At 45.2% G+C, this 23,909-nt stretch overlaps 1 protein-coding gene across 1 annotated transcript; it reads right to left on the reverse strand.

The window, feature by feature from the left end:
• Positions 1–1,007: 1,007 nt before the first annotated feature.
• Positions 1,008–22,902, reverse strand: LOC101535164 (butyrophilin-like protein 1). The gene is made up of 11 exons (XM_058669845.1): positions 22,764–22,902; positions 22,162–22,509; positions 17,983–18,264; positions 17,676–17,876; positions 17,381–17,401; positions 17,264–17,290; positions 15,491–15,517; positions 1,964–1,990; positions 1,499–1,718; positions 1,215–1,393; positions 1,008–1,018 (listed from the first exon to the last, which is right to left on the reverse strand). The coding sequence occupies exons 1-11, from the start codon at positions 22,846–22,848 to the stop codon at positions 1,008–1,010; spliced, it is 1,428 nt and encodes a 475-aa protein (XP_058525828.1). The 5' UTR covers positions 22,849–22,902.
• Positions 22,903–23,909: the final 1,007 nt, after the last annotated feature.

A 23,909-nucleotide genomic window follows, 5' to 3' on the forward strand; every position in this document is an offset into this window, starting at 1 on the left:
TGCTGTTAATCCTCTTCATGCTTCATCATCAATAGAACAAATTCCATGGATTCACATCTCAGCTGAAACACTTCCACGTTGTGAATTTGCAGGAAGCTAGAATCACAAGTGGAATCAGGATCCAAACCCTGAACCACGTGCCCTCTTCTGATCAGAGCTCTTCATGTCATGAAGCAATCACATCTCCATGCTTAAGAAATCAAAGTCCTTCACACTCCTGCTGCTTTGGGTTGGCTATGGTGATCCTGTCATTGTAACAGTGGGATTTGGAAGTACTAGGAGGTGATGCCTTTGACCATCATCATGATCAAACTTTCAGCACTAGAACTTGCGATTGAAAACTCCCTTCCTTTTCATCTGAGCACTATTCACTGCCTATTCTGATAACAGTTCTCTTCTTCCCTCAGTTACACTGTTGACACAAAGGAGGAATCCAAACCTTCATCCTTAGATCCCTGAATTAACACACCAACATGTGCTCATGGGTCATAGGAATATACTAAGGAGTAGAAAAGCAGCCGGTTCTAATCCAGGCAGCCCTGCTTCCCATCTAGCTTCCCATCCATCACTCTGCTTGTGGTCTGGGAAATCACTCAAGGACAGCCCAAAACCTTGGGACCCTGTACCCGTGTGGGAAACCAGGAAGAGGCTCCTGGCTCCAGGCTTAGAATGGCCTCAGCTCCAACCATTGCAGCCACTTGGGGAGTAAATCAGCAGATTTTCCTTTCTGTCTCCCTTCCTCTGTATATCTGACTTTGCAATAAAAATAAATCTTAAGAAAAAATTAATATCTCAGCTCCCTTCATATCCAAAGTAAATCTTAAACCTATTAAATATGTGGACTACTTTTCATACCAAAAATAAGTGTTTCATATTGTAAGATGGCCTATCCTAAACCAGTTCAAACAAGAGTCAACATTCATCTTCCTCTGTCTGACACACCAACCCTCACAGCCACAGGAGCACAAAGTCCCAGGACCATCAGGGATTCATCTGAAGGTCTTTAGTCACAGGAAGCCTGAAGCCCCAGGAGGGTCACACTGAGGAGTCAGAACAGAAAGGACCCGATGGGGGACAGGGAAGTAATGGAGACTCAGCCCCTGGGGGAGCACCCTCAGCACCAGAGCCTGAGCTGAGATGCTCCCCTCGGGGCCTCACAGTCTCCTCCAAAGAAGGAGAATTGCTCAGGGCCCCAGGGAGCCCCTCAGACCCACCCAACGGAGAGCAGATGCTCAGGGTCACATCTCCTGAATTAAGGCAGAAGTATGGGTAGAGGGGTCCAGAGAACAAAGCTGGGGGGAAGGAGAACATGTGGGACCCATCTGCCATGTTATAGAAGGAGATATCACCCTCACTGTAGTCCAGGAAGACCCCAACCCTGCAGGGATCCTGTCTAAGGAACAGAGAGCTTAATTCATCAGAATAGGCATAATATCCAAAGTGACCACGCTCCAAAACCCAAAATCTCTTCTGTGGTGGTCCGCTAATACCGACTGACTGTGTGTCATGCTTCTGATAAACCCCCAGAGCCCACAGGCTTCTCATGTCATCCTTGATCTCCACCTCCCAGTAACATCTTCCTGATGTGATGCCCTTAAGGCCCAACACACTGGAGTGCTTCAAATCACCAAACTTTTTGTCCCTCCAGGTCACAGAGGTCCTTTCAGGAGAAACAAGAAGGTTGTCATTGGCAGAGCCTGGATCCAGAGTGACAGACCCTGCAGAGAGAATTCTCAATCAGGCAAGGCATTCCCAGCCCCAAAACCAGGAGGAGGAACCACAATGCTCTGAGAGTCAGATGTGTACCAGAGACCTAAGAAGCAGACCAAGCTTTCTTCCACATACTCTCCATCCCACCACTGCTGATGCTGCCAGCATCCACATCACCACAGACAACTGAAGGAGAAGCCAGGGCCATGGGCACCACAGGAGGAGCACCCAGGAAAAACATGAAGGAACTCACAGGCCTGGAACTCTTCTTTCCGCCAATCTATAAGAGACATTTATATCATGGTCTGCACAGACTGTACATGTCAGATCAGCACCTGCTCCTCTCAAACAATGATGTGAGGAGTGAAGGAGAAAGGTGCTCGGATACATTCACTTCATGAAAAGCTTTTTACACACTCACACATACACACACACTCACACACAGCATGCAGCAGCCTTCCTGTAAAGGCCAAACATAAAGCTAACATCCAGAATTGAGAAACTGAACTCTCACCTCAACATGAAAGCCATTATAGAAATTTCACTATCAACAGGTGCTAACCAATTTCCTAGCCACAAAAACATCCTGAAAGCTAGATTTCCCTTGAATAAATTGGGGATATTAAAATTCCAAGCCCTTCATTCACTTGCAGAGCACTGTTTAAGCTGAACTTCCAGGTTGCTTCTAACACATTATGGTGTTCTGTGCCTCAACTGGTGTCATATGCCTTGTTAAAGCTATAAGCCAGTTTAGACTATCTTAAAATCTGCCAAGTTCAGTAAAAATTATGCTTCAACACAATAAACTGCTAAATACTAAAATGAAAATAGACATGAGATAGCTAAATGGTATCCTATAGCCATTTAAAGGTAGATAGATGCCAGTTGTATACAAACCATAATTGAAATGTTAATGAAGTAATCACAGGATGTGGTTAAGAACCTGCATTTTCTAACATATCAATCACTCAATACAATGTCAATTAACCCCAAAAAGTGGAAAACTGTTGTTGATGTTATGTTGTGACTTTTAATTGGTCAGAATGATATTCTGCCAGCTATGCCTTCAGACCAGAGTTGGTCTCCCCAAGAAACTGCTGAATTGAGCTGGACAATAAGATACTGGACTCTCTGCATGTCACATGCTTGCAATGAAAGAAACAAGACTGGATTTGAACTGTAATACTGCAATAAGGTGGAGCAATCCACCATGGGGGGAGGGTGCGGGGAGGGCATTAGGGAACATCAGAGCCTATGAAACGATGTAATAAAATGAAATGCAATAAAAAAAAATGCCAAAAAATAAATAAAACAATACACTTTAAAAAAAGAACTTGATGTTTTGAGAGTTTACAGGATTATCCTATGTGCCAAATCTAATCAAATGAATCCTGAAATCGTTATCGGTCTCTGTTGCTGAGAAAGCTAAACTGTGATAGAAACGGGGTCAGGAAGATGTAAGCAATGCTGGGTTTGCACACATAATACTGGGGCTTTGAGTCAAGCCAAGCAAGTCACCTCTAGAGGCTGGAAGAGGCAGGAGACACCAGAAAGGAGTGGAGACCTGCATGCAGTTATCCCACTGAGACCTGTTCAAACCTCTAACCTACAGAGCTTCAGTCAACAAATGTGTGTTGGATTAAGCCACCAAGACCAAGCTCATTTTTTGTGGCAGCAAATGGAAACCCTCTACAAGCATATGCAGTTGGATGTTACACAACATGTAGAAGGAGAGCGACCAGGAGAAGGTGTCTGGAGAGAACACAAGACAAAATGAGGACACAAAAGTTCCCATACACTGTGGCCGAAGACAGAGGGTTTGAGAGTTGTCCAGGGAATCAGTGGGCAAGGGAAGGTCTGAGAGAGAGAAAGAAAAACTCAACATAGAGCATCAATTTCTTTTTTTTTTTTTTTAATTGTATTTTTGTTGACATTCTTTACATAGTTAATTACGGTTAAAAAAAAAAAAAAAAGGTTCAGGGGGTATAGGGAAGTGGGTAATAGTATTATGTCCATATTGTTCCCATCATGTATCTGAGGTAAAGGGGGATATTGACGAAGAAGCCCCACCCAGTTTCCCACCCACCCCAAGTCCCGGATGTGGGGCAAGAGCATCAATTTCACACTCAAAGCCAAGTCATCCACACCATAAACTCCAAAGTCACGGAGCATAGTCACCAACGGTGACCATAAATGACCAGAACTGTCCTTCCCCTTATCCAGATGACAACAGGATAGCTGCTTAAAAACCAGCTAAGCCCCAATCTCCAGCATGAGCAACTGAAGGATAAAAGGAGAACACAGGAAGACTCTCCCATACTTCCCAAAGCCACTGCATCTCTTCCCCCCAGGCTCCTCCTTAGAGAGGAGAAGGGCAGCTACTGAACAAGCCAAAGGCTCCACTCACACTCAAAGACTAAGGAGTCTACAGTGAGACAGTATTATCTGCCCAGCCCAGGGGAAGGCAGGCTGTGAGGTAAGCACAGCAACAAGATTAGAGCTTTGGAGTAAAAAGTAAACTTGTCTTTCTGCTGGACAAGCCATGGGTAAGATTATAAATTGTACAAACACTCATATACATTTATTCAGAGAAATTAAGATTTTTATGATCGTTCATTTGCTTGATTGGAACAAAATCACATGTAATGTGGGGCCTGGGTCATGTGATCTCTGGAAGAAAAATAAATGTTTCATTTGCATTCATTATCAGCTGAATGGGAAATTCTGTGCCATGACTGTCACATCTGACTAAAATAAGAGGAAGAGAAGAAAGAAAAGGAGCATGAAATAGAATCAGGATTTACCTTTTAAAAGCACAAAATGTGAATTAGTGTTTGATAAACATCATAATACATTTCATTTAATTTTCAGAGCAAATTTTTTTAAAAGATTTATTTTATTTTATTACAAAGTCAGATATACAGAGAGGAGGAGAGACAGAGAGGAAGATCGTCCGTCCGATGATTCACTCCCCAAGTGAGCCACAACGGCCGGTGCTGCGCCGATCCGAAGCCGGGAACCAGGAACCTCTTCCAGGTCTCCCACGTGGGTGCAGGGTCCCAAAGCTTTGGGCCGTCCTCGACTGCTTTCCCAGGCCACAAGCAGGGAGCTGGATGGGAAGTGGAGCTGCTGGGATTAGAACCGGCACCCATATGGGATCCTGGGGTGTTCAAGGCGAGGACTTTAGCCGCTAGGCCACGCCGCCGGGCCTTCATAGCAAATTTTCACCAGGAACTCAGGAGGTGGAAACAGCCATAGAACTGCCTGTCCCGCTGATATGTTTCATCTGACTGTGAGCAAAAGCAGAGCGGCAGAGCCCAAGAAGTCAGGTGCAGGAACAGGGTGGATTTCATGGCTCACACCCCCACCAAAGACACATCAGGTGCCATTCTGTGTTCTGAGGCCAAGCCTGTGGTGAGTGGAAGGAACAGCAATGAAATGTGCATGTGCTAAGCCAGAAGAGAACTCACTTCTGCCTCAATGAGTCCCACTGGTCCCACTGGGAAAACAATTCCAACTCGGCATGCCATGGGTTCCATCTAAAATAGGTCCAGCTTGCCCCATAGACCTAATCACCTGCATGTTCTAACAATAAGAAGGAAGGAAAAGTCTGTGCAATGGCGACACTGACAACCCTGTGATCCAGGACAGGGGATGTCTCCGTAATCACAGGTACTGCTGAAACCAACAGCAGCATGGGATCACAATGGGTGGAGAGTGATGAGCCAGGAGCCAGGGCTAGAGAGACAATGGTGGAAGCACATCATGAGAGCCTGGGACTGAAACTCACTGGAAGGGGTGGTATGAGTGACGGCAAACTGAGCAGGACCAGTAAGTTCACTACACATCTATGAACAACACAGCTTAAAAGTGAGCTTGTGGCCTGGCACCATGGCCTAGTGGCTAAAGTCCTCGCCTTGAACATGCCAGGATCCCATATGGGTGCTGGTTTTAATCCCAGCGGCTCTGCTTTCCATCTAAATCCCTGCTTGTGGTCTGGGAAAGCAGTCGAGGATAGCCCAAAGCATTGGGACCCTGCACCCATGTGGGAGACCTGGAGGAGGCTCCTGCCTCCTGGCTTTGGATTTTAATAAAAATATTAAACATTTTACCTCTACCAGAACTGTCCTATAAGTGTTACTTAAAGATGTCCTACTGACAAAAAGGCAAAATCCAAGGCAAACATGAAGACAGCAAGATCGCAGCATAGGATAGACACAAATTTGGTAAGACAGAGAATCTTTAGTTAAGTACAATAAGTAGATTACAGGGAAAAATAGGGCTCAGGCAGTAAGCAGGGGGTACCTGTACACCCCCTGGACACAGGGAAGCTGCGACAACGGGACAGCAGTGTTGTAGTGGACCAAAAACCCATCAGCAGTCAGTGAGCAGCAATTCAGACCCCGGCAAACCAGGCTCTGGTGATCCAGGCTCTGGTGATCCATTTCCAGCACCAGCCAGCCATCCAGCAGTGGCCTCCACACAGATGTTGTGACTGCCAGGTGATAGCCTGGGTCCACGTGGGGAGCTAGGAAGACCAGTGCAGTCTGGGACCTGACAATCAAGCTGGGTGACTGGGATCAGCCACAGGCGGAGAGAATAAGAGACTCAGGGCGCCACCTTGCGTGGAGAAGTGGAACGCAGAGTTGATGGAGAGGCACAGAGGAGGCTTGTTTCTGGCTGATCACAGGGAACTAATCCAAGGGGGGAGGGTAGCACCAGCTTCGCTCCCTGCGGGGTCGGTGTGGTCCCTGAGCTGAAAACCAGCAGCAGCATTTCTCCAGCAGCGTCCCGCCTGGCACCATCTCGGGCAGCAGGGCAGCAAGTGAAGGACCCCAAGTGAAGGTCCAGAGTGGGTTTGTTACTAGCTAATTGCACTGAGCTGAGCCCACAGCAACAGCCTTGCAGCCTGTAGGGTCTGTGTGGTCCCTGGAGCTGACTGCCAACAGCCCCTGATCTTTGCTGGTGCCCCCGTGGGCACCATCTTGGACACTGAGGCAAGTGCTCCAAACATTGATAAACTGCAAGAAGAGGAGTGGCAAACTACACATGCGCTACTTCAGCAGCTCTCAGATAACAGCATCACAGGACCAGACACTGTTACACTGAAGGGAGGACAGCTGAGCTGCCCAAGAAATGGCCTGGGAACAAAATCACCACCATCTTACAGCACTGCACGGCTCCACAGAAAAAACAGCCCGACAAGGCACACCACCAACTCCACCCAAAATAACCCCAGGAGGTACTCAGACTTATCGGCCAGCAGGGGGCGACAAGCTCAGTGCTGCCTACAAAACCAGTGCTGCGGACAAAGCAATTATTCAGGACAGCTGTGTTTCCCAAATCCAGGGCACTGATTGAACATAAAAAATCAACTTGTAGACCTGTAGGTAATACACCTTAGAGATGATTTCAAGATGTTCTCTTGACAGAGAAAAGGAAAAGCACCCAACAAAACCAAAGACAAATGCAAAGTCATCCCAAGAAAATAACAACAGAAGACTAAATCAATGAACAACCCATTGCTAAAATGACAGGAACAAATTACCACCATTCATATTAACCTGAATGTAAATGCATTAAACTCAGCAAACATTATACATTAGTAGACTGGATTTAAAAATGAAACCCATCTGGGCCCGGCGGCACCATGGCCTAGAGGCTAAAGTCCTCGCCTTGAAAGCCCCAGGATCCCATATGGGAGCCGGTTCTAATCCCGGTAGCTCCACTTCCCATCCAGCTCCCTGCTTGTGGCCTGGGAAAGCAGTCGAGGACAGCCCAAAGCTTTGGGACCCTGCACCCGCGTGGGAGACCCGGAAGAAGTTCCTGGTCCCGGCATCGGATTGGCGCGTACCGGCCCGTTGCGGCTCACTTGGGGAGTGAAACATCGGATGGAAGATCTTTCTCTCTGTCTCTCCTCCTCTCTGTATATCCAGCTTTCCAATAACAATAAAATCTTTAAAAAAAAATGAAACCCATCTATTTATTGCCCACAGGAGACACATTTCACCAGCAAAGATCAGCAGAAACTGTATCTCATGGATTTTGACTTTTTTGTTAGCTTCATCTCTTCAAAACACTTTCTTCTCATTAAATTCTTCAATAACTAATAGATCATACAATAGCATCATTTTCTTCAAGAAGGTTCTTGATTTTCTTTTTCATTTCTTTAGCAACATTAGTCACTCAGTAGCATGTTATTTAACTTCATGGTGTTAATTTCCTTTTTTTCTTTCTACTGTTGATTTTCTTTTGTGCTTTGTCATTTAAGGGGATGTAGAGTAACTGTATAATGGAGACTATTATATCTGGCAGCATGCTATTTAACTACATGGCATTGTAAATTTCTATTTTTTTCCTGTTGTTGATTTTGTATTGTGGCTTTTCATTTAAGGGGATGTATAGTAACTGTAAAATGGAGACTATCATATCCAGATGTGAGGATACAATGCAGTATGCATCTCTACTTCCAAAGATGAACTCCCAATGAAACTGTTTACTATATTTTGACAGTAGGATACTGGACTCTCTGCCATTGCTCATGCCTGCAATGATGGACATATGGCTGTGTATGAAGAACTATACAATAGTAAGGATTTAGGGGAACTTAGTGAGGGGAGAGGGAATTGGGGAGGGTATAAAGGATATCCCAGGGCCTATGAAACTGTATCATAAAATGATAACAATAAAAAGAAGCAAAATTTTTTAAAAGAATTGAATGATGAAGCAATTAATAATCTAAATAGACATATAACAAGGACCAAGATTGAATTCACAATTAAATCCCTACCAATAAAGAAAATCCCAAGAACAGATGGCTTCGTTACTGAATTCTACCAAATGTTTCACAAAGAACCAACACCAATTCTCCACAAGTTACTCCAAACAATAGAAAGGGAGGCAGTCCTTCCAAAGTCTTTCTATGAAGCCAGTATTACCTTAACACCAAAACCAGATAGAGACACAACAGAGAAAGAGAATTACAGTCCAATAACTCTGATGAACATAAATGCCAAAATCCTCAATAAAATACAACAGAATCCAACAGTACATCAGACAGATCACTCACTCAGACCAGGTGGGATTTATCACTGGTATGCAGGGATGGTTTAACATATGCAAATCAATCAATGTGATATACCACATCAGCAAATTAAAGAATAAGAATCATGGGATCATCTAAAAAGATACAAAAAAGGCTTGTGATAAAATATAACACTCCTCCATACTAAAAACCCCATGCAAAATAGGTATAGAAGGAACATTCTAGAACAGAATCAGTGCAATATCCAAAAAATATCACACTGAATGGGGAAAGAAAGGAAGCTTTTCCACTAAGAGCTACAACTAGACAAGGATGTCCACTTTCACTTTCACCATTGCTATTAAACATAGTATTGGAAATCCTGGCTAGAGCTAATAGGCAAAAAGAAACTAAAGGAACACAAATTGGAACTGAGGAATTAAAGCTATCTGCTCACAGATGACATGATTCTATACACAAGAGGACCAAAAGACTCAATTGAGAGACTATTGGAAATCATAAATAGTTTGGCAAGGTACAAGGATACAAAATCAATGAACATAAATCAATTGCCTTAGTATACACAAATAACTCCATGACAGAGAAAGAACTTGTAAGTAGAGTCTCCTATAAAACAGCAGAGAGAGGCCTGCGTGGTAGCCTGATTGCAAATGCTGTGATCCCATATGGGCACCAGTTCTAATTCAGGCTGATCCCTTTCCCATCCAACTCCCTACTTGTGGTCTGGGAGAGCAGTAAAACATCATCCAAAGCCTTGGGACCCTGGAACCCATGCGGGAGACCCAGAAGAAGCTCCTGGCTCCTGACTAAGGATCAGCTCAACTCCAGCCATTGAAGCAACTTGTGAATGGAACTTCAGTGAATGGAAAATCTTCTTTCTGTATATCTGACTTCCAAAAATAAATAAATAAATCTTAAAAAAAAATAGCAGAAAGGAAACTTAAATACATTGGAATTAACCTAACAAAAAAAAAACATGAAAGGCCTCTATGATGAAAATTGTGAAATATTGAAAAATGAAATAGAAGAAAACTTTAAAAGATGGAGAAATTTACCATGTTCCTTGATAGGCAGGATCAACATCATGTTACCAAGTTAACATGTTACAAAAAGTAACTTAGTGATTCAATGCAATCCCAATCAAAATCTCAACATTATTTTCAGAGCTGGAAAAGATGACAAAAATTCATCTGGAAACACAAGAGAACACAAACAGCCAAAGCTATCCTGAAGAAGAAAAATAAAGTGAGAAGAATCACAATTCCAGACCTCAAGATATAGTAACATAAAGGCAATGGTCATCAAAACCATCTGGCACCAGTACCAAACAGAACAGAAGAACAGAATCAAAATCCCAGAGCTGCGCCTACATATACGCAGTAAGCTAATCTTCAACAAGAGAACTGAACATAATCCAGGGGAAAAAAAGATTGGTCTCTTCACCAAGTGCTGTTGGGACAGTTGGATAGCAGCCTACAAAAGTAAGACGCAAGACTCCCATGTGTCACCTTATATAAAAATCATCTCTAAATGGATCAAGGACCTCAATCTGCACTGAGAAACCATCAAACTATTGGAGTTATGACAGGAAACACTCAGCAACATATAAACATTTGTAACAACTCCTCAGAAAAGTAACCAAATCATAGGTACTCAAAACCAAAATAAACAGTTGGGTCTACCTCAAACTAAGAAGCTTCTGCACAGCAAAGGAAATAATCAATAAAGTGAAGAAGCAACCAACAGAATGAGAGAAAACCTCTGCATACTACACAACTGATATGGGACTAATATCTAGGATTTACATGAAAGGAACTTCAGAAACTCAATGACAGCAAAACAAGCAACCCTATGAAGAAATGGGCAAGGGAAATTAGCAGGCATTTTTCAAAAGAACAACTACACACCCGGTGTGGTAGCCTAGTGACTAAAGTCCTCATCTTGCACCTGCCGGGATCCCAAATGGGCACCAGGTCATTTCCCAGTAGCCCCACTTCCCATTCAGCTCCCTGCTTGTAGCCTGGGAAAGCAGTCAAGGACGGCCAAAAGCCTTGGGAACCTGCACCTACATGGGAGATTCAGAAGATCTCCTGGTTCCTGGCCGCAGGTCAGTTTAGCTCCAGCCATTGTGGCCACTTGGGGAGTGACTCAGCAGTTGGAAGATCTTCTTCTCTATCTCTCCTACTCTCTGTATAGCTGACTTTCCAACAAAAAATAAATCAATCTTTAAACAAAAAGAATAAATTCAAATGGTTTATATTTGGTACAATGCTCAGGCTCCCTAGGTATCAGGAAAATACAAATAAAAATGACCTTGAGATTTCACCTAACCCCAGTGAGAATGGCCTACATTCAGAAATCTACATGCAACACCTGCCAGTGCTGCTGCTGTGAATGTGAAGAGAAAGGTATCCTACCTCACTGTTGATGGGAACATAGCTGGTACAGTCACTATGGAAGTCAGCATGGAGAGTGCTAAGAAAAATGAAAATTGATCTATCACGTGATGCAGCTATGCCACTTCTGGGAATATATCCAGAGGAAATGAAATCTGCATATGAGAAAGGGATCTGTAATCCTTTATTTACAGCAGCACAATCTACAATAGCAAAGCCATGGAAACAACCCAGATGCCCATCAAAAGAGGAGTGGATAAAAACACTGATACATCTACTCAATGGGATACTACACAGCCATTAAAAAGAATAACATTCAATCATTTGCAACAAAATGTTCTCAACTAAAGAATGCTAATGTTTAGTGAAATAAGCCAATCCTAAAATGGAGAAATATTGCATTTTTCTCTGATATGTGCCAACCTTTATGCAATATAAAAACCAATAGATGTATAGGTAAACATATATATACATGTATTCATCTAGAAGAACTGTATAGTAGACACAAGCATACCGAGAAGTTAACCTACAGTGCAGTATGCATCTCTACTCCTCAAATAAAAGATGGATTCCCAATGAAATTGTCAAATCTATCTTGACAGTAGGATACTGTACTCTCTACCATTGTCTATACCTACAATGTCGTGAGACACTGAAATAGCAGAGTGCTGGACTTGTGACTGTTGCTTCAGGACTATACAATTGTAATAATATAGGGGAAAACAGTGGGGGGGAGGGTGAATGGGAAATCCCTGAGCCTAGGGAACTGTATCATGGAAAAATGAAAATTTTTTAAAAAGAGCAAAGGAAAAGAAAAATGTTCCATTTTTTTAAATCAATACATTAATTGTCAAATAAGATAAATTTCTGTGCCCTGTCACATATAACAATAAGGAAGAGAAAGAGGAAAGAGAAGAAAATGAGGAGAAAATAGAACCAGGATTAATCTGTGAGAATAAAAAACATGTCTAGTACTACTTAATAAATATCAGTGTACAGGTGCTGGCACTGTGGCTTAACAACTAATCCTCCAGCTGTAGCATGATCATCCTATATGGGTATAAATTTGAGTCCCTGCAGGTTCACTTCCCATCCAGCACCCTGCCTCTGAAGGCAGCAGGGAGTGACTAAAATCCTTGGGCTCCTGCATCATGACAGAGAGCCCAAAGAAGCTCCTGGCTTCAGATTGGCTCAGCTCCAGCTGTTACAGTCATTTGGGGAACGAACCAGCAGATGAAAGATATCTCTCTCTCCCATTCTGTGTGTGTGTGTGTGTGTGTGTGTGTGTGGTGTCTTTGTCCATCTGTAACTCTGCTTTTCAAACAAAAATAATGCTAAAATATTTTTTAAAGATCAATGTACAATTCACTTCATTTTCACAAGACAAATGTAAGTTAGGAATTGTTTCAATGTCAAAAGTAGAGATCACAGATTTGTCCAACTATGAACTCACCACAGGAAAATCTTGTTTTTAACATAATGATGCTGTCTGTTCTTGCAATGGGTACAAGACCCTGAATGAATATGGATGTTAAAAGATAAACTCTGCAGTGAACAGCATATAGTGAAACAGAAAGAGACAGACAGACGGAAACATTATCAGCCTTTGTAAATAATATAGGTCCTGGAGACTGAGACTATAAGGCGAGCTTCGCATTCACCTGGTGTCCAGGTTTCCTGCCCCTCAGAGGAGCCCTGACTCAGCCCCAGCCTCTCTGTTGCTCATAGTCTGTGTCCCTGATCATGAACAAAAACACCGGAGCAAGGAAGGGCCTGTCACACAGGTCCAGGGAGGACAGGTCAGCGCCTGGTGCAGGATCTTCTGGATGACCCTGTTCATTGTCCCCCTGCCCAAGTCCCTTCCCTGACTGCTCCTGATAGGCAGACATGGTCTTACTATCAAGAAAAATGTAATTGTGTATTTACTTCAAACTTGCTTTTTAAGATCAGATTTAGGAGCTGGCATTTACTCCAGCTACTGAGATACTTACATCCACCTAATGGTACCTGGTTCAGTTCCCAGTGTCAGCTCTGACTCTAACTTCCTTCTGTTAAAGATCCTGGGAGGCAGCAATGATGGTTCACGTAATTGGATTTCTGCCATTCACATAGGATGCCTAGAATGCATTCCTTTTTTTTTTTTAAGATTTTTTTATTGCAAAGTCAGATATAAATAAAGAAGAGGAGAAACAGAGAAGATGATCTTCTGCCCGATGATTCACTCCCCAAGTGACCACAACAGCCGGTGCTGTGCCGATCTGAAGCCAGGAGCCAGGAACTTCCTCAAGGCCTACCATGCGGGTGCAGGTTTCCAAGGCTTTGGGCCGTCCTCGACTGCTTTCCCAGGCCACAAGCAGGGAGCTGGATGGGAAGGGGGACTGCAGGGATTAGAATCAGCACCCATGTGGGATCCCGATGCTTTCAAGGCAAGGATTTTAGCCACTAGGCCACGGCGCCGGGCACCTAGACTGAGTTTCAATCCTGGCTTTGTCCCCCACTCAAAATCACAAAAATTGAAGGAGTCAAACAGGGAATAAAGCACTTCCCTCTGTCCAATAAATAAAATTTCAGAGTGTTTCTGAATATACCACTCTCCCTCTGTTCCAAAAAAAAAATTACTTTTATATTAATTTCAGGTTTTTACCAATTTTGTCAAGGAGATGTCATGGAGACAATCATATTCCCAACCTACTCCCTGAGACCTCTGTTCCCTTCCTAGATTATAAAACCATGGCTGTGACCCTCAGCCCACATCAGTCCCTCTGAACCACCCAGAACCTCTGCATAGCATCACTCCCAGGTGCTTCTTTGCTGGCTAACTCATCTCCTCCTCGCCTCCCCACAGAACCTGTTCCTCCGGAGTGTTTTGTTTTTTTTTTACTACTCTTTCACAAGTAACTAATTTAAGTCTTCTAGCTTTATCTTTTTCCAATTTCCTATATTACCCATAAACAAAACTGAAGAAACGCATGAATCCTTAGACAAACAGAATTCTCCAAAAGTATGACAAAGTGATGCAAAAAATCATACGCTAAAATTTTGCTCTTGTTTTTTTTAAAAAGCACCTATTAGGGACAGGTACTTGCCTTCATAGCTCACAATAAAGTCACTGGGTAACAGACCACATTCCAAATCTGAGTGCTTGGGTTTGATGACCAGATCCAACTCCACCTCCCTTTTTGTCAGTGAACACCATGGGAAGCTCAAGTTAGAGATCAGCCGAATGGATCCCTGACACCCATATTGGAGACCAAGAATGAGTTGCACGTTCGTGGATTTGATCCCAGCACAGTCCAGAAACTACCCTGGCCACTGCAAACATTCAAGGAATGGAACATTAAATAAATAAGACTGTGTGTCCCTTCTCACTTTCTCTTCCTCTCAAACAAACATTATTTTCTTTCACAGGGTCCACTACTCAGCCTAATGATTAAGACACTCACTACTGCCATTGAAATGTTTGGTTCAATTTCCAACTCCAACAACTGTCTCCTACTTCTTTCAACTAAAGACACTCTTGAGAGGCAGCACTGAACAGGGGAGATGCTGACATCACATGGGAGACCTGAAGGAGTGCCCAACTAGCACCTTTGATCTGGCCACGCACTGGCTGTTGATGGTAGATGGGGAGAAAACTAGCCATGGAATCTCTCTCGTCTTTCTCTTCCTTGCCTCTCATTCTCACACTCCCTGTCTCCCTATGTAGCAATACTCAGAATGATGCAATAATTTCAGATGTTTCATACACACCAACTCAGAAATCCATCCACAAATATCCTGGACGGTTTCCAGGATTAAGAACATGTACTCAGAGTAACTCATTCCTCAGCAACCAAGGATGTGTAGAGGAAGACACGCAGCTTGGACAGTGGTCAGAGCACAAAACAAAGAGAGCAGCATCCCAGAGGACCAGGAAGACATGGGAAAACAAATGTGGTACTTACAGTGTAGGTATTTGGGGATAAGAAGGTCATAGAACTAACAACCCTCTTAGTGAGATCTGAGATCAAAACAGCTGGGTGTGGTTTCCAGCATCTTCAGAGACCTGCAATTCTTGATCTGAATAGCTGTCACCCTGCTACTCTCTCCCCATGGTCACCACCCCAGTGAGAAATACCAGCTGAACAAGGTCCTGTAGAGGGTGTCCCTAACAGTGACCTTCAGTAGAGGGAGAGCCCAGAATGAAACTAGAGCTGTGCTCCCGAGGAGGAGTCCCTGCTTGGAGGCCACAACAGGGACAGAGAGAGCAGGGATGTCCCTCCCATGCTGGGGGAAGTCCACACACAGAGGAGGGGCAGGGAAGAGGGAGACGAGGCAGCGGAACCCTCAGCTCACTTACCAGCATACAGATGCGCCTTCCTCCAGGCTGAAAAGAAACACACCTGTGAGATCACAGCCACCACCTGCTCAGCCCCCACCTGCCCTCTGTGCTGAGGGGAGAGACAGCAGGAGGAGGGAGGCTGCAGAGGAGAGGCCTCCTGCGGTGTCAGACAGGACTGTGGGAGGTTCCTGGGCACAGATCAGGAAGTCTGCTCTGACACACTGCTATGTGACGTTTAACTATCAACTCACTGCCCAGAGCCTCAGGACACAGACTCCTGTGTCATGTGTCCCTCTGTGTTGCTTTTCAGATAAAACAGTGTATCACCAAATATTTGGTGAAAAATTATAATTGACTCTGTATGTATGACAATTAGTTATTATGTATCATTTCCAGAAAGTAAAATTTGGAAAAATTAAAACACAGAGAACATGTGCTTCCAGTGTGATATATCAGGCTAAGCCATCAACTACAGCACGGCATTCCAATATGGGTGCAAATTCAAATCTCAGCAGAGCCACTTCTGATCCAGACCCCTGCTGCTTCACCTTGGAAGGCAGAAAAGGAAGTCCAAGGTGCTTGGGTCCCTGCAACCACATAGGAGATCAGGAAGAAGCTCCTGGTCCCTGGCTTTAGTATCAACCAGACCTGGCTATTGTGGCCATCTGGGAAATGAACTAATAGATGGAAGACATCTGTCTCTGAACTTCACATCCCCAAGTATAACTTTCAAAAATGTGAAGTAAATCTTAACTTTTATAAACATAAATATGAAAAGAGAGAGAGACAGAGAGAGAGAAGCACCACTACTCTCACAAAGTATCCTTTCCTCCCATAACCCGCTGCACCTGGTCAGCAGCCAGTCCTCTGCCTATCCATTCACACCTGCACCTGCACCTGCACCTGTCAGAACAGGACAAATCGCCTCCCCCTGCTGGTATGTTGAGAAGGAAGCAGGTCACATTCCCAAGCCCAGTGTGCCATTTACTCATATCCCACCTCCCATAAAACCTAGAACATCTGTTCTTGCCTTCCTGATGCAGACACGAGCTTGGTGCTGTCAGGAGCCGTGCACTATAGCCACACTGAAGCCATTTTGAATATAGACCTATGGGACAGTGGAAAACCCCCGGTTGGCTAGATGCTTGGGAAAGAAGTTATGAAACTAATCACACGCTTGCTTCAATTGTTCCTAGCAACTGTTTCAGAATGTGATTGATGCTGTACTTACCTACATCTTGTTACTGATTACCTATGCTATTGTTGATATGTTGGTTACTATTGTTGATATGGTGGCTGCTCAAGAACAATCGGTCTTGAGACCATGGCCTGCGTCCCAGTTTCTCCTTCCCTGAGCCTTAGTTACCGAATAATATAAAAACCCTCAGTTGAAATCAATAAACTGACAGTTTGATCAGACCTACTGTCTTGCTGTCCATTCTTCGTGTCTCTTGTCCCTTCATTCTCTCCTAGGTGACTGCGACCCCATTGACTGTCCTGCTGGACGGGACATGGTGCATTGCAGGATAAGACAGTAACAATACTCATGTGAGGGAGAGATCAAAGTTGGAATAAAACCCAGGTGGCAGGACAAAATCCTTGGCCTAGGTTTGCACCCTGGGCTTAAAGAGAGATGGGAAACAGCACACTGATCCAGGATTAGCCACCCACCACTGCCCCTACTGCCCCCAGGAAGGGGTCCATATCTCTGTGCCAGGACAGAAACAAGGAGAGGGGACAACCGGACAGGGCTGGGACAGGAAACCACAGAACATCTGCAGAGTCACTCACCAGCCTGGAATGCTGCCTTCCTCCAACCTGAAAAGCACCACACAGGGAACAGGTGAGCTGAGAGCCACAGGATTCTCTCCAGCAAACACAGAACTCAGGAGGGAGAGCAGAGCTTACCAAGTTCTGCCTGGAGCTCATCTGAAAGAGAGTGGAAACACTGTGAACTCCACACCAGGAAGAGGAAAGACCATGTGCTGAATCCCCACAGGAAAGTCCTCTGCTCTGTGCTATCCACAGCTCTGATTCCAGACCCAACACACCTCCACACCCCTCGCTGTGCTCTGAGTCTCCACAACCACCTGCTCTGGGCTGGATGTCCTCTGAGAGCTGCACTCATGGACTCCAGTCATGTCAGGCTGTCCCCTCTATGCACCAACTGCCGCCCCTGCCCTTCTGAATTCTTCCTCCCTACCTCCGGACTTCAGTGCCTCCTCCTTTGCCTGCTGGTCTTCCTTCTTAGCCCGGCACAGATCCTTCCGTCTCTGCCTTTCCCACACCTTTGCAGAATGCTCTCTCTTGGTGACCCAGCCAGCTCCAACAAGTAGGAGTCCTAGCACAGTCAGGTTCACAGCAAAAGCTGCCTTCCAGGGAGAGCCCTGAGGGAAGAAGGGCTCTGTGCCCAGTGGAAGAGACAGTGAGGGGAGAACCCAAGCCCCACCAGCAGCACAACAGGGACTCCACCCTCTCCAACCCTCCTGGGAAGGACAGACAGCACTGACCTGGGATCGGAATGGCCATGACCTTCTCCTGGCCCAGGATGGGATTGAGGATGGAGCAGGTCACGTCCCCTGCAGAGCTGTCTCTCACCACCACAGCAGTCGCCACGCTGAACAGCCCTGCTGCGTCTTGGGTGTGCACCTCAGAGAACTCCAGTAACTTCTCTCCACGGACGTCTCTCCACTGCACCTGGGGCTTCGGGAACCACCCTGAGGCCTTGCACACCACACGAACTCCGTCCTTCTCTGGTCCTTCAATGTGCACTTGTGGGGCAGAGCCCAGGCCTGCAAGAGGGGAGCTGTGGAGGTCTTGGAGAACCATAGGGAACCCATGGTTTCATCAAGGTTCTAGTGCTGCCCACCTTCAGGGGGAGCCATGCATATTGCACTCTGGAGACCCCATGGGAAGGGCATGCCCTGAAGGAAGCCAAGAGCCCTGGGACCTTTAGGAAGCACAGGCTGAGGGGGCATTTATGACTCAGGATCCTAGATAACAGAAGGTATTCAGTCCCAGGACTCTTCCTTGATTCTCTACTCTGCTCACCCCACACTCTCTGCTGAGCATCTGCTTCTACACACACTGCCTCTTGGAAATTGCTTGCAAAACTACACCAATCAACACTCTGTCTCCCCAGCTCCCTTCCTTATATCCATGTATCTGTGTGTTATCTCAACCAGATTGCCTTACAAACTTTTGAAACTCAATCTTGAGCACTGAATTCAGTTTTGACATCTTAGAGATCAACTGATTATAAAGTGCCTCTTAAACATTATCCTTCTTTATGCTGAGCTAGTGCTTCACTATATGCTTTGCAACTCATTAACACTCAGAAATTCATCATGTCACTCAGTTTGGCCAATGAAAAACTAGATAATGTGGCTTAAGCAGAGGCTAGAAATGTTCTTGTGTTATTGGTTTGCTCTCAGTCATTTCCACAAGAACAAAGTGCCTGGGGTAGGCCCTGGAGGACAAGACTGTTGGGATGTCACTGGTCACCCAGGCGCTCTGGTTGGAGATGCCCTAGGAGAGCCAACAGGCATCTGACCAACAGAAATGTGAGCATACCCAGTCTATGGTCGCCCAGTGACCTCTTCAGCTGATGGATAGGACAAACAGCAATTAGAGTAAGATTTCAGTCTCCCTATTGTAACTATTCACTTTAGATTACTGGGACTGTAAGTAACTCTCCTTGTATGAAATATGAAGGTATCATTTAGCAAACTAGACAGGCCTTTCGATGGCTAAATGACCCAGGAATGTCTTTCACTATCAGAATACAGCATGCTGAAATGGCGCCATCAAAGGATTCAGCTCCCCTCTCCCTCTTTCTGTCTAAGCATCAGAGCCTCACTAAATTGAAAAACCACCCTCTAATATAGAATGGAAGTAGTTGAGATTTCCTTCATGTAAAAGCAATTATCCATTACAATTACCAGGTAAATTTCAAGTGAATTACAAGTGAAATAGGAGACTCAAGTCTTTAATGGGATGATAAGTTGAAAAACTCTTTTAAAAAACTTTTTTTAAAACTCTGTATGAGGTTGTTTGGTGCAGCAGGTAATGCTGGGGATGGTCACATCCATATCTGAGTGCTGGGTTCAACTTCCCTCTGCTTCCAATCCAGCTTCCTCCTGATGAGCACATTCTAAGCCATTTATTCAATATCAATACTTCTGACTACTCTGGACCATTGCATGAGGCCCTCATTGCTTCAGAAACAGAGGCAAGGTAGCCTGATGAAACCCACCAAGGGCCCAGCAGCCTCTGCCCACATCAATAGCTGCAATCCCTTCATCTGCCACAGTTCCTGTTGGCACTGCAGGGTTTCGTTGATTGTTAATGCTAGGGTATCTCTGCCAGCCATGAACCAGGGACCCAGCACATTCACCCACAGGAGGTAAAGGGCCAAATCCAGAGAGACCTGGTGTAGAGGGAGAGGCAGCTGAGCATCTGCACAATGGCTGTCAGGTTGTTCCATCCTGGACCATGCAGAGGTCCACACCACCACCCACCAAGGACACATACGTAGAGAAGATCACAGAGTGATCACAGAGTGCTGGCTGGACCTGGACACTGACAGACTGCAGCCCAGGGCCCTCCAGGCCCAAATGAGGCAGACAAGGAGAAGAAGACCAAGGTCACAAGAGAATAAACAGAGTTGGGCCCTTGATGGACGGGCTGGTAAACTCCAGGGTCTCTCTATTCCCTGAACATATCTACTTCTTCCCTCTCACGTCCAAATTGTCCTTGGGTGCCATTGTGTCAATCAAAGGACCAGCTGGAGAAAGCCAGATAAAACTTGTATTAATGTATGGAATGCATATTGTACCTGCTTGTCTACACACAAAAAAGAAAGCTTTCTTTCTGTCTTCACAAGCCTTGATGGAGTTCCTGTACTGTGCAATGTGTTCACGTTTGATTCTCAGCAAAGTGTTGTCTTCCTCTAGTACCTTGGCTGGCAGGATATTTCTTGGAAACAACCATGGTTTTGATATCACTTCCACAACCAGACCAACAATGTGTGAGCTACACAAATGAATTTAGCCAAACCCAACTCAGGTTAGTTTAAATCCCTTGGTGCCTATATTGAATTCTGTAATATACCACTGAGATTTCCTGGCTGTTCCTTACACAGTATTATCATAGGAAGCATCCTTGACACATAATGACCAATGTTCCCACCACTAACAACAAGCAGCCAAGGCAAACCTTGACAGTCCCTGCAGGCCCCAGCTCCACCTCTGAAATCTGTGTCCAAATGAACTCATGAAGTAGGTCAGGATACTAAACATCCCCCATGGCTGACCCTGCTCTCCCAGCCCATGCTGCTGCCTGAGGTCACACACTGGTCCTCTCCACCCCAGACTGTCCTCCATGCCCCCCTCACTCACTTTCCATTCCACATCCTCACACCCATCAGAGAATCCTCCCACCACTACTTTATTCAAATTTCCCTGTTCTTCATCCACACTCCCAGCACAGCACACACAGCCTGCAGTCGATTGACATCTGCCTCCCACTCAAAACCCCTTCCCTCTGCCTCTCTCTCTGACTCCACAATCTGTTCCACAGGACCCACACACCCAGTCCTAAAGACTTTTTGGATTAAATGGAGGGCTATGGTCATGTTTATTATAATTGCCTGCCTTCTCACATTCAATCCATAGAGGATCCAGGGATTTTGACTGCACTACTTGTGTGTCAACACAAGTGCCTATGCCAAATGATCTTTTTTCCTGGTCAGTGGGCACTGCTACTCCAGGAATATCTAGCTCTTTGTTGTGGTATCATCACTACACATTGTCACATTGCCATCCTCCGCCATTACGTCTACCCACACAACACACTGGCCTCCCTGTATGCCCAGAGCACGCCAGATATCTCCTGTACCAAAGGTTTCACACTGAATGCCTCCATACTTTGAAGCTTGTTCTGCTCCCCCAACCCAAATATCCGATTAGGGTATCGTCACTTCCTTTGGGCCATGCTGAGACCAACACTGAGGGCTCATCTGAACCCACAAACTGCCCTCGCTCTACTGCCTACAGCAGGCAGGATTCCCTCCACTTGTTGCTCTGGACCCTCTTTTATTTTATCTTTAGCCCCTTTTACCTTCTAACATCATCAAACTACTTGTTTATTTTCCTTGTTTCTGTCTCACCCTCTGGATCATACACTCCACAGGGTCTCTGTTACCCAAACAACTTAGGCTTTTCTCATACAAGGTTTATATTGAAAAAGTGGATGGGGCCCGGCGCAGTGGCCTAGCGGCTAAAGTCCTCCCATATGGGTGCCGGTTCTAATCCCGGCAGCTCTACTCTCCATCCAGCTCCCTGCTTGTGGCCTGGAAAAGCAGTCGAGGACAGCCCAAAGATTTGGGACCCTGTACCCATGTAGGAGACCCGGAAGAGGTTCCTGGTACCCAGCTTCGGATCGGCGCGCATTGGCCCGTTGCGGCTCACTTGGGGAGTGAATCATCAGATGGAAGATCTTTCTCTCTGTCTCTCTTCTCTGTATATCTAACTTTGTAATTGAAATAAATAAATCTTTTTTAAAAAAAAGTGGATTGATGAATGAATGAGCTGCCTTTCCCTCATATGTGAAATGAAACACTGAATTACATGAGTTTCCTCCCAAATGCAGTATTTCCAAAGCTTTTAGAATACAGATCAATTACCAACCTGCCACCTGAAGGTCTAAAATGGCCTCATCATATTGTCTTCCTTGTCTGAAGAGGCAAGTGTACTTGCCATTGTCTGAAACCTGTATGTTCTGGATGTGCACAGCAGCCTCACCCTGAGAGAGGAAATCCCTCACCAGCGAGGTCCGCCCTGCATACTGGGGCAGCTGCTCCTCGTCAAGCTCCTGGCCGTTCTGATAGACGAGTGCTGCTTCCAAGAACTTAGAACGGAACCACCGCAGCTCCATGTCCTCTACATTCATGACCGGCCACAGGGAGCAGGGCAGAATGGCATCACCACCCAACACCGCCACTATGGGGTCATTGGGGCCAATCACCTGGAACACATCTGTGGACACAGACACAGGACTGAGAACAGGGAACACACAGGACAAGCCCATAAAGATCCTTGGACACTTGAATACATCCCTCATGCTCCCCTGATGGTCAGTGACTCTTCTTAAATGAGAAGGGACAATCAGGGTTGGGGAGCATCTTCCTCTTCCCAGACTTGAGCCACACACCTCACCCCATCCTGGCAGACAGCACCAGGGGCTCCTCCCACCCCAGGGAGACCAGGAGGAGAGATGGGAACACACTCACCTGCAGAGCCCCACCTGGGCAGCTGCACCAGGAGAAGCAGGGAGGGGAGACTGCAGAGCAGAGAGGCGAGGCTGCCACATTCCATGTCATCAGAGGACAGGCAAGGAGGAACTCTGGACAGGAAGGAGGCAGGTCCAGCAGAGGGAAGCTCCTAGATGGGGACTTAGGGCCAGGGTCACCCTGTCAGCTCACACAGATTAAAACATCCCCTTACGATGCACTTATACCTCACTGGGTGGGACACAAAGATTAGTTACTCCTAACTGGGGTATGGAAGATTTCTCTGCACACCCCTCCTAAACATGCTCACCTAAACTGTTGACATATATCCTGTTAGAATTATAGAGTTAGACCACCCGAAAAACAGCCAGGTTCAGCGAAATCATGCTTCAATGCTATAAACTGCTAAAGACTAAAATTAAAATAGGCATAAGACAGCTGAATAGCAATCTAAGCCATTTTAAGGTGTATAGAATACAGTTGAATGTAAACCAAAATTGAAATGTCTATGAAAAAGTCACAGGTTGAGGTTGAGAACCTGCATTTTCCTATTAACATATTGGTTAATCAATACCATATCAGTTAATGCCATAATGTTGTAAATGGTTGGAAATATTATGTTGGGACTTTTAATTGATTGGAATGATACTCTGCCAGCTCTACCTTCAGACCAGAGATGACCTCACTGGGAAACCACTGAACTTACCAGGACAATAAGATGCTGGACTTTATGCTTGGTAAATACCTCCAATGAAAGAATGTCAACTGAATCTGAACTATGGAAATGCAACAAGGTGGAGCAATCCACCGTGGGGGGAGGGTTTTGGGAGGGGCGGGGGGAATCCCAGTGCAAAAAAAAAAAAAAAATGTATCACATAATGCAATGTAATTAGTTTTTAAAAAAAAAGGAAATGCAATAAAAATATATGTTAAAAAAAAAAAAAAACATCCCCTTACAGGATCCTCATGCCAGCCATGTGGGGCCCACAGGACCTTGACAACAGAGGAGCATCAGAGATAGTCCCCATCCTCATGGAGCCGGTGTGCCCATCACAAGTGCACAAGCAACCTGATTTGTAGGCTTTTGATGTCACTTCAAATGGAATCCCATCCGGGCTCCTTCCTCATTTCCTCAGGATATGTCCT

The sequence above is a fragment of the Ochotona princeps genome, chromosome 1 (assembly GCF_030435755.1).
Source record: "Ochotona princeps isolate mOchPri1 chromosome 1, mOchPri1.hap1, whole genome shotgun sequence".
NCBI classification, from domain to species: Eukaryota; Metazoa; Chordata; class Mammalia; order Lagomorpha; family Ochotonidae; genus Ochotona; species Ochotona princeps.

Excerpts from the sequence above, each read along its gene's own strand:
- LOC101535164 (XM_058669845.1), bottom strand. The coding sequence starts at position 22,848 with ATGGAATGTGGCAGCCTCGCCTCTCTGCTCTGCAGTCTCCCCTCCCTG. Across the intron at positions 22,510-22,763 it reads GCCCAGGTGGGGCTCTGCAG|ATGTGTTCCAGGTGATTGGC; the intron begins GTGAGTGTGTTC and ends CTGTGTCCACAG. Across the intron at positions 15,518-17,263 it reads GAAGGCAGCATTCCAGGCTG|CCTGGAGGAAGGCGCATCTG; the intron begins GTGAGTGACTCT and ends GTTTCTTTTCAG.